The sequence below is a fragment of the Girardinichthys multiradiatus genome, chromosome 1 (assembly GCF_021462225.1).
Source record: "Girardinichthys multiradiatus isolate DD_20200921_A chromosome 1, DD_fGirMul_XY1, whole genome shotgun sequence".
Lineage (NCBI taxonomy): Eukaryota > Metazoa > Chordata > Actinopteri > Cyprinodontiformes > Goodeidae > Girardinichthys > Girardinichthys multiradiatus.
Genome location: NC_061794.1, coordinates 23,159,318 through 23,169,634, shown reverse-complemented (window position 1 = coordinate 23,169,634; position 10,317 = coordinate 23,159,318). Strand labels below are relative to the sequence as shown.

At 39.1% G+C, this 10,317-nt stretch overlaps 1 protein-coding gene across 1 annotated transcript; it reads left to right on the top strand.

Annotated features, from left to right (window-relative positions):
* Window positions 1-4,833: 4,833 nt before the first annotated feature.
* On the top strand, window positions 4,834-9,414 carry mmp9 (matrix metallopeptidase 9). The gene is made up of 13 exons (XM_047381102.1): window positions 4,834-5,149; window positions 5,395-5,633; window positions 6,210-6,358; window positions 6,468-6,596; window positions 6,688-6,861; window positions 6,960-7,133; window positions 7,228-7,401; window positions 7,477-7,632; window positions 7,723-7,939; window positions 8,019-8,158; window positions 8,248-8,398; window positions 8,521-8,624; window positions 8,724-9,414. The coding sequence occupies exons 1-13, from the start codon at window positions 5,012-5,014 to the stop codon at window positions 8,846-8,848; spliced, it is 2,070 nt and encodes a 689-aa protein (XP_047237058.1). The 5' UTR covers window positions 4,834-5,011; the 3' UTR covers window positions 8,849-9,414.
* The last annotated feature ends 903 nt before the right edge of the window (window positions 9,415-10,317 follow it).

Below are 10,317 nucleotides of genomic sequence, written 5' to 3'. Positions count from 1 at the left end.
GGTCTCCAACACTCTCTACAGTGACAGCCAGTCACACATGTAATTTCCTCAATGAAATAGGGCGGTCTGCACCTCTTTTGCTCCTGTTATTCATTGCACACACAATCTTTATAGATTGTGGGAGCTATTTAGCACTCCTTATTTGGAATCTTTGAAGATCAGTCACTGAATCTGTTTAAAAGTATCCTCACTTTAAAATATCTGGCCAATTCCTTAAGGACTGTTTCAAGTGTTTAGGTATCTTGGGCTTTAAACCAATTCAAATGTAATGTCCTCGATTCTTATCCGAATGTGAGAAATAATCTGGATAATTTAACTGCATCTGAAACTGCTAAAATTCACCAAATTAGTAAAGGTTTATTTGAACTCCTTATTTCAGTCTTATCAAAGTGTGGATACTTAATTAGGTTAGTCAATCAGGTCTGGGCCCAGTAAGACAGAAATATTCAATATAGGTGACTGATAACCTAGATTTGAAAAATTAGTATAGCAGAAGTAACCTACCTGTCTTTCTTGTAATTATTTATTTCAGCCATGTCTTTTCCTTATGGACAATTTGTTCTGGGAGGGGTATTTGAAGGTTTATAGGCCATACCATGCTTTATGCCCTGTCAGTAATTTGTTTAGATCCCTTTGTGTCTATATTCTGTTATTTCACTTGCCCTTAGTACTGAAGGGACGTCGATGTGCCAGCAGCACCCTTAAGCTTTCATAGTGTCCCAGCAAATTAAGAAGGTTTAAATATATTCTGAGACAATGCATTAAACATTGTTATTGCCAAGATGAAATGAAAAAAAACTAAACAAAGAATTAAAAATAAAGCCTAGACTCTTCTTGGAGTATGAGAAACTGTTTGGCAGGGTTGGAAAAACAAAACCTTTCCCAGAATATCTGGAGGGCACAGTAGAGTCAGCATGGTAAAGTACCTGGAGTTCGGTGATGGGCCAACGTTTCCTCCACATCAGATGAGGTGACAGCCCTCTTTGTTGACAAGTCTCAGAGTCCCACCACAATGTCAACAGACCAAACAAGCCAGTCGTCATAAAACACAACACAGCTGAAAAGGAAGTGGGCCAAAAACCACATCAGTGGCAGCAGACATGGAGTGATTTTCCTGCATTTATAACAGCCTGCTAGAAACATACCATAAGGCATAAAAAGGCACTTTAATGAGCTTAATCTTAACAGGGCATGTCACAATTAGGGAGAATGTTAGACCAAACTTGTTATGCAATGCTGAACTGTAAACATTGAATCTAGGCTGCCTAAAGGAAAGTCAAGGCACAGCATGAATGCAGTTTCTTACTCTCCACATATAAAGTGAGCTTTGCATGTAAGCAACTCCTAAACTGTAAACAGTGAATCAAGGCTGACTGAGAGCAAATGGAATACTGTATGAGCTGGTTTCTTGTGAAATACCTGTGGTTTTCAGATTCCACACAAAAACCAAGCTTTTTCCCTGAGTAAATAGTGACCTTAAAATCAACATCTTGAAAATGACTTAGATGTGAAGCAGCATTTCTGCATTTGTGTTTTTGTGTCTTTTTGTAACCTAAAATAAATACATATATTAGTCAGGAATTATAGGATTTTGGTAACTCATGTTTTTGACTACCACAGTTAACATTATTATAAAACTGCCACCCTTATGAGTTTCGAGGCTCTTGCTGCTCTGCTCTGACATTATCCAGTTCTCCTGTGACGCAGTTTGACCTCATACGGGTCTATTGTGTGTGCCAATGGGCTGTGGCAGGAAAATTTGGGGAAGAATGCCATGCAAGAAAGGTTTATTCATGGGTATGTGCCAGATTTCAATTTGAGAGCAAAGTGGCAAAACCAAATGAAATGAGGCATTCGTAAAAGTCAGTGGAGCCGTGTTCATTAAATCTTTGACGCCAAGGGAAATCAGTGGCAGATGTTTTCAAAGAAAAGCTGCGTATACTCTAAGGAGGTACACATAAACAGAAATAACCTTGTGATTTGGTCTAAAAAAGGAAACAAATAAAAAAGAATTTGATTTGTGGTAGGGCAGAACAGCTAGAAAAGTCAGACTGAGCACAAATATTGTGTAATACAAGGGGTGTAATGTAGTCACGGTGCTGCTGGCAATGTTTTCTGTAAAAACCAAATGTCTGCAACATAAACCTGTCTTTAGTTATGGAATCAAGGAAAAATATATCTTCATTTTTTTCAGCTTTTTGTGTTTTTTTCATATTATTTTCCATGTCAAGAAATGCATAAGAAAGCATAAAAAAGAAGGTAAGCACACGGCAGCAAAGAACACACTGAAAAGTTGAAAAAGACCAATGACACATACAAATCACTGAACCTGCGCATTAATTCATCCCACAGTGGTCAGCCAGATCACAGGTAGTGATAGCAAAGTGTCATGCTTGAATATGAATTCATAAGGTAAACATTTAGATGCCTGTTACTCCACTGAGGAGGAGGACGCCATGAGAAATGCGCTCCAAGAGCAAGAGCTTGAAGAACTAACAGAGAGAGCTCTACCCAGAGATTTAAAAGCACCTCTGTGATTAGCACAGTCTGCCTCTAATTTTCCACAGTAGTGAATGACTTTTTGTGACCAAAATTCCAATTCAAAAATTTAAAATTCTGACGGCATTCAGGTAGATGTTGTAATTTGGGCTCCAGTGCCAATGAGTCATTCTGATGCATGCATCAGAATAACGGGGAGGATGGTGCCTGTCTCCAGCAGTTATTGGGCACACCTAGGACGGGCCGCCAGTCCGTCACAGGACAACAAAGAGACCCATAAGACAAACCACCGTGCACAAACACACTCACTGGAGCAATTTAGAGATTTAGGAAGACTTCATGACAAATGAGTAATAAACATTGTAGAATGAGGTTAGCATGTGCTTTAAACCTATTTTTAGACTAGGCGTATCTTGGTTTTATCAGTATTATCTTTTATTTACAGTAGGAGCAAATATGGCAGGAACAGTGTTATTACTGCTGCTGTATTACCTGGTTGTTGGTTAATGTATTTCTGAGCAGAGTAACAGGAAGATATGACAACATTTACGAGTCATGACTACTATAACTTGACAAAAGGATATGTGTCAAACTGAGTGAGACATTGACCACATCTTCCTCTATAAGCAGCTGGTCTATCATTTCACATCTCCTCCTCCTTGAAAGGTGGAAAGCTACCATAAAAGGCAGAACATCTACAAGGCGGAGGCTGTGCTAATTATTCTTTACAGATTAAATTAGGTCACAGTGTATCTTGCCAACAGGGTTTTCTTGCACAGGATAAAAATGATTTGACAAGTAATCACACATCAACAGAGGTTGGTTTGGGGCTTTTCTTCTCTGCCTTACTATAACTTTGCAGATGTGTGCCTGCATGAAAAAGTGCAGCAAACTAACAAAAAACATGTTTGCACTGTAAGAAAGAATGTCAGCATTGTGTTCACTTGAGAGAAAAGTCCCTTATCCTCTACCGCAACCATCCATGTGGGATAGCAAGTCATGGCATGCTATCTGAGTAACATCTGCCCACCATGATTGTTGGATATCCCAAAATGTGGATAAAAACATTTTTATCTGCCATAGTGATGCGCCCATCTTGTCATGTCATGCTGGCAAATGAACACATAAGTTGTTCTTTTTTAATAAAGAAAAACATTCTACTTTAACATACAGTAGCTTGTCGTTTTTCTCAGCATGTTGCTGCAATCCCTGCAGGAAAGAAATATGCGTGAGAACAAAAGAGCTAATTTCTTCACTTAAGGAAGGTCACCAAAACATTTGAGGCAATATATGTAATGAAATAACACGTAGTTATTGCTAATCATCTGGGTAAATTCTGACTGACGTTAGTGGCGTTGCATCACCAGGTACATTGATGTGGTAGCAGATAGTTCCTAAAAACCAGACAAAACTAATGCAGCAAAACAGTGAGAAAAGCTTTTAAAATCTGTCTTTGATTTATTTGGTGGCCATTCTGTTATGGTGTACATTGCAATTTTGTATTTATTTCACTTTGGTTTTAAGAGTATTTACTGACTAAATTAGACACTGACATTGTGTCAGTGCATGTAACATTGAATTTTATCAAACAAAAGTAAAAATACTTTAGAGAGTAAGTAGATTGGTGTATAAAACAACAGAACACATTTCCCTGTTTTCTAGGACTGCTTTATCCTTGACCTAATTTCACATTTCAGTTGGCATCCAGCTTTTAATGGGAAGGAAGCATAACTCTATATTTGACAAAAAGTGGAAGCAGATATTTTTATATAAACACTTAAAGCAATGAAATAACAGAAGTGTCTGGCAGGGTCTCATGATGGTTGGGTTCTATCATGAATACACTCATAAACAGATGGGCAGTTTCCTTGAAATTAAGAATGACAACAAACCAGCTCCTGTATCTGTTGCTCATGCCCTTAAATTCTTGTTAACAGTAATGATAAATAATCCATGTGAGTTGTTTTTATCAAATCACCATCCATACATGAATTAGTTTTTATTTAGATTCTGTTAGAAAAAAGATAATTTAGAGCTTTAAAAGTTTTCTTAGGGATGCAATGTTTTAAAGACAAGAAAAAAAATTCACAAGTTGTCCTATTTAAAGATATTACCACTCACTTATTACCACCCTTTGCAAGGAAATGTTTTCTAAGAAAAAACTTATCAACTTATTGACTCATTATTTCATAGGTATAAAATAAATGTGGATTTGGGGAAATTCCCTTGCCTGTAGAGATTTGAGCAGGACTGATGTTAGAGTAGGCGGGATCAAGGTTCAGTGACTAAGACTCTACTCTGCATAAATACACGATCTACAACCCCAACCAGCAGCACAGTGCAGACAGAGAACAACAAGAGCCACCTTTCAAAACACAGAGAACATCACTGAAGGGGAAAAGTTGCTGATCTTCTGAGATTTTGCTTCTTTTCACTTTAGTTCGCACTTCATTGTCTCTCTTAGAACTTTGTTTGAATTTTTATTGTATTTTGTGCTGCAGTGGATCTCATCATGAGATGCTGTACGTTAGTTGTGTGTTTACTTTTGGGAATAGGCGTGCAGAATGGATGGAGCCTTCCTGTCAAGTCGGTCTTTGTCACCTTCCCAGGGGACATCGTCAAGAACGTGACAGATATGGAGCTAGCAGAAGTGAGTAACAGATGGTTTATTATTCTTTTTATAGTCTGAAACTCCCAGAATGGGGTTTTAATGAAACTGTGTGAGAAACAAATTACCTAGATAGAAACTGATATCACAATGTTAATGGAAATATTTATTTTCTAGATTAAAGCTACAGATGGTTTTTGTAAAAACTATTTATAAATGTCACAAAACACAAATTGAGAATGGAAGTGTTTACCTGAACTCTGATGTGCTTTGTCTTTGTTCGGCAGAGTTATCTAAAGAAGTTTGGCTACATGGAGACAGAGCACCGCAGTAGCTTCCAGTCCATGGTGTCCACGTCCAAGGCACTGAAGAGGATGCAGAGGCAGATGGGTCTGGAGGAGACTGGAGAGCTGGATAAAAAAACGCTGGAGGCCATGAAACATCCCCGCTGTGGTGTTCCTGATGTGGCCAATTATAAAACCTTTGATGGGGACCTCAAATGGGACCATAATGATGTTACATACAGGTGAGTAGAAAAAAGGCATATACAGTCTAGTTGCACATTTTTACACTAACAAATATCCACTGACTATTAAAACTCGGCTAATGTTAATGAGGTATGGAATTTCATGGAAGGAATTTACAAAATCCAAAGTTTAAAAAATGCTTTGAAGAAAAAAAAAAACCTGATAATTCTGCTTCTGTGTTGATGACATCACAAGAGGCACAAATATCAACCCGATCAGCTGGCATTAGTGAATGGCAAACAAGTCAAGGTTAAAAAATTTTGACATAAAATTTTGACTTAGAAAACAGCTTTAAAACATGCGAATAAACAGGAAAAACAAGAAAAATAAAGACATCATGTTTTCATATGGGCTTCTTTTTGATAATATAGATTTTGTAAAGAATAAATAACATTTTACAAGCATTACAAGCAAAACAACACTACTTTGCATGATGTGTTCCATAGGTAAAAACTACACTTAAAGTAAGTTTGGTAGACTTTACAGAAACGTCTGACATGTAGCATTAAAACGCTGTTAACCGGATCAATAGGGACTGGATCAACAGGCCATTTTTATTTTACTGTTCTCCTCAGGATCCTGAACTATTCTCCTGACATGGACAGCTCTCAGATTGACGATGCCTTTGCAAGAGCCTTCAAGGTGTGGAGTGATGTCACTCCTCTGACGTTTACCCGTCTCTTTCAAGGCACCGCTGACATCATGATATCATTTGGAAAAGCTGGTGTGTGCTTTTTTTGTGACATTTCAAAGTCAAATATTTGCATTTTAACAAATTAATAAACAGTGCTCTAAAAATCAAGCACTGATAACCTGCTTCATGTTCTGTTTAGACCATGGGGATCCATACCCTTTTGACGGTAAGGATGGCCTTCTAGCTCACGCCTATCCTCCTGGTGAGGGCATGCAGGGGGATGCCCACTTTGACGATGACGAGTACTGGACTCTGGGAAAAGGAGGAGGTAATTACACCTATGAAACCGCATGCTGCTGCCTCCCTCTGGTGTTCATTGCAGAAATTTCCTTTAACACACGATCTACCTGTCATCTCAGTGGTGAAGACTCGCTATGGTAACGCAGAAGGCGCCATGTGTCACTTCCCCTTCATTTTTGAGGGCAAATCTTACACCAGCTGCACCACCGAAGGCCGTAAAGACAAACTGCCGTGGTGTGCAACCACAGCTGACTACAACAGAGACAAAAAATATGGCTTCTGCCCAAGTGAACGTAAGAATGACAAGTCTGAAGTTACCCACATCTGTTTATTAGCTTGTTGAAGAAAACTGGAGCTGACCTATACCTTCTTTTAACTGCAACCCTCACAGTTCTGTACACATTTGACGGAAATGCGGATGGAGCTCCATGTGTCTTCCCCTTCACCTTCCTGGGTAAGGAGTATGACAGCTGTACCACCGAGGGCCGCAACGATGGATATCGCTGGTGTGCCACCACAAGAAACTTTGACGTGGACAAGAAATTTGGCTTCTGTCCCAGCCGTGGTGAGTATTAGGAAACACAAGGCGTAAAAACCCTGCAAGCCACAGCGGCTTGTTACTTTGTTTAACTGTTGTTATTGTGTCTCTGTTTTCCCAGACACTGCTGTAATTGGAGGAAACTCTGAGGGAGAGCCCTGCCACTTTCCCTTTGTGTTTCTGGGCAAGGAGTATAACTCATGTACTAGTGAGGGGAGAGGAGATGGTAAATTGTGGTGTGGCACTACTGACAGCTATGATGAAGACAAGAAATGGGGTTTCTGTCCTGACCAGGGTGAGCAAATTGAATGCAAACATTGATTTGCATTTATTTGTATTATTCAATATTAAATGTAATGCCATTTTCCAGGTTATAGCCTTTTTCTGGTGGCCGCCCACGAGTTTGGACACGCCCTTGGTTTGGATCACTCCAATATTAGAGACGCTCTCATGTTCCCCATGTACAGCTACATAGAAGACTTCTCCCTGCATGAGGATGACATTGAAGGCATTCAGTACCTCTATGGTGAGCTGACAACTCAGTAGTTATTCATGATGAATCTCATCAAAAACATGAAAACTTTGCATTAAACAAGAATATTCCAATCTTTTGCAGGAAGTAAAACAGGCCCTGATCCCACTGCCCCTCAGCCTGACACTCCTGCCACAACTCCTTACCCTGATGAGACCGATGCCACAGAGGAACCTGAACCTACTGATCCATCCATCGTGACCACGCCATCCACTGTAGATCCGACCAAAGATGCCTGCAAGATGGTCAAGTTTGACACCATCACTGTGATTCAGGGACATCTGCATTTCTTTAAAGATGGGTGAGCAAATTGGCAATTCTACTCTTTTTCTAGAATTATAACCCTATAAGGTGCTAATCTTGCATTTTTTGGTTAACAGACTATTCTGGAAGGTACCAAACAGGACAAATGGAGGCCGACAGGGACCCTTTTCCATTTCTGAGAGTTGGTCAGCTCTACCAGCTGTCATTGACTCTGCCTTTGAGGATCTTCTGACCAAAAAACTGTACTTTTTTTCAGGTAATGAATAGCTCCTACAAGAGCTTATTAGACTGCTAATTTGTTTAAACAAAGGTTTTAATGACATCATTATTAATGCATTCCAACAGGAAACAGGTTCTGGGTGTACACAGAAAACAATGTGCTGGGTCCCCGCAGCATTGAGAAACTTGGTTTGCCCCCAAGCGTTCAGAAGGTGGAGGGAGCGCTGCAGAGAGGGAAGAGCAAAGTGCTGCTCTTCAGTGGAGAGAACTTCTGGAGGTGAGTAAAAATTGTCCCTCTTTGCAGCTAAAATCTCCAGCAGGTAACATCAATCCATCCTTAAGTCACTATTTATGTTAAAGGACCAACACTAAATTTTGTTTCATGTCTGATCCCTACAGGTTGGATCTGAAGACCCAAACAATTGACAAAGGCTACCCCAAATACACCGATGTTATCTTTGGAGGTGTCCCTAATGATGCTCACGATGTGTTCCAGTACAAAGGTGAACATGCCTCCTATAACCGTATGAATTAAACCCACAAACAGCTACAAAACATTTAATGCATTTTGGGTTGCTGTTAACTCAATTTTTCTTTTTCAGGCAACACCTACTTCTGCAGAGACCGCTTCTACTGGCGTATGAATTCTCGCAGGCAGGTGGACAGGGTGGGCTACGTAAAATATGACCTTCTGAATTGTGCAGATGCCTCAGGAATTTACTATTGAGATGCATGCACAGATGGACTGTAAGATCGACCAATTGTTTTCTGTGCAGGTGTCTGGAAGAATGTGATGCAGTGCTTGTGTATCATGCCTGTTGTATGATGTTTTTGCTTTCTGCAATGTGAACAACTAGCCTTTATTCAATTTGGCTGATTATTACTCATACAGCATTGACCTGAATATAAGTCAAAGGCCCAGAACAGGAAAGCAAATGTACCATCTTTTGCACTGCCATACCCTGAGTCTAATATTCTGTGAACTGATTTGAGACCCATAAAAGTAACTTAAACACATCTGGATGAAAGTCCAGATTGAAAATGCATGTCTGACTGGTTCAGACTCTTGTCAGTATTTGATTATTGTTGGTATTTATAGCAATATCTAATGTTATTATTTTTGTCACAAGCATTTTTGTTTTGTGTGGTTTTATGTGTTTTTCTGAAAATGGTTTCAAAGCCAAATACTTGCACTGGAAGACATTCTCTGTCTCCTTCATTGAAATTATTTATAAAATTAATAATTTGTATACATTTTCCAGCTTTTATGCAATAAACATTGTGTGAAAACAATTTACCTTTGTCACCATCTTTATCATTTGTCAGAACTTTGGGATAGATATATGTAAATCATACTGATGTCTGCTTCTACTATCAATTTTACTCTTCTAGTTATACCCTGCCATGAATACATTTATTGAAACAAGAAATAAGACAAAAACCTTGTGAAGATGCTGGCTGAAGCTGGTGAGAGAGAGTTAATCGTCCTCTTTGAAACAGGTCATCCACCGACATTGGTTGAAAAATTACTCAGAGAGCAAGAAAGCGTTACTTCAAAAGTACCATTTGCAAATGCACTTAGGAACAAAAACCTTTATTTTTGGAGACATGTCCTGTGGACTGACTGAACTGAAACTGAAGTGTTCTGTCATAATCATGGAGAAAAAAGGGGTAGTTTGCAAGCCTGTGAACATAATCTTAACTGTGAAGTATGGGAGTGGCTCCACTATGCTGTGTGGTGCTACAGGAGGGACTGCAAAGTTCTGATCTCTGTGGGCAGAGCTGAAAGGATGTATGCGAGCAAGTCGCCATACAAACCTGTCTCCGACACACCAGTCAGGAGGAGTGGGCAAACATTTTACCAAACTATTGTGAGAAACGTGTGGAAGGATTTCCAAAAGGATTTGCTTAAGTCACACTAATTAAATAGCAATTTCAAAAAACAAAATACTAAGGTAATGTACATAACTTCTGAATTTTAAAGAAAGTAAAAGAAATCTCTTGAAAATTATCCATCTCATGTTTCAGGACTGAAAAATGAAAAAGGTTTATTCTGATTTCATGTAAGACAGTTAGAAAATAAAGCTTTTGTGTCTTTTTACACAATGCATGGAAATATTTTGTTTCAACTGAACTTACAAGCTCACTGGCCACATTATGAGGAGCGCCTGTTCAATCACTTATTGACACAAACTG

What these genes read in the sequence shown, in the direction of transcription:
- mmp9 (XM_047381102.1), top strand. Translation starts at nt 5,012, where the DNA reads ATGAGATGCTGTACGTTAGTTGTGTGTTTACTTTTGGGAATAGGCGTG. An exon ending in CATAATGATGTTACATACAG is followed by an intron (nt 5,634 to 6,209) that starts GTGAGTAGAAAA and finishes TGTTCTCCTCAG; the next exon opens with GATCCTGAACTATTCTCCTG. An exon ending in GATATCATTTGGAAAAGCTG is followed by an intron (nt 6,359 to 6,467) that starts GTGTGTGCTTTT and finishes TGTTCTGTTTAG; the next exon opens with ACCATGGGGATCCATACCCT.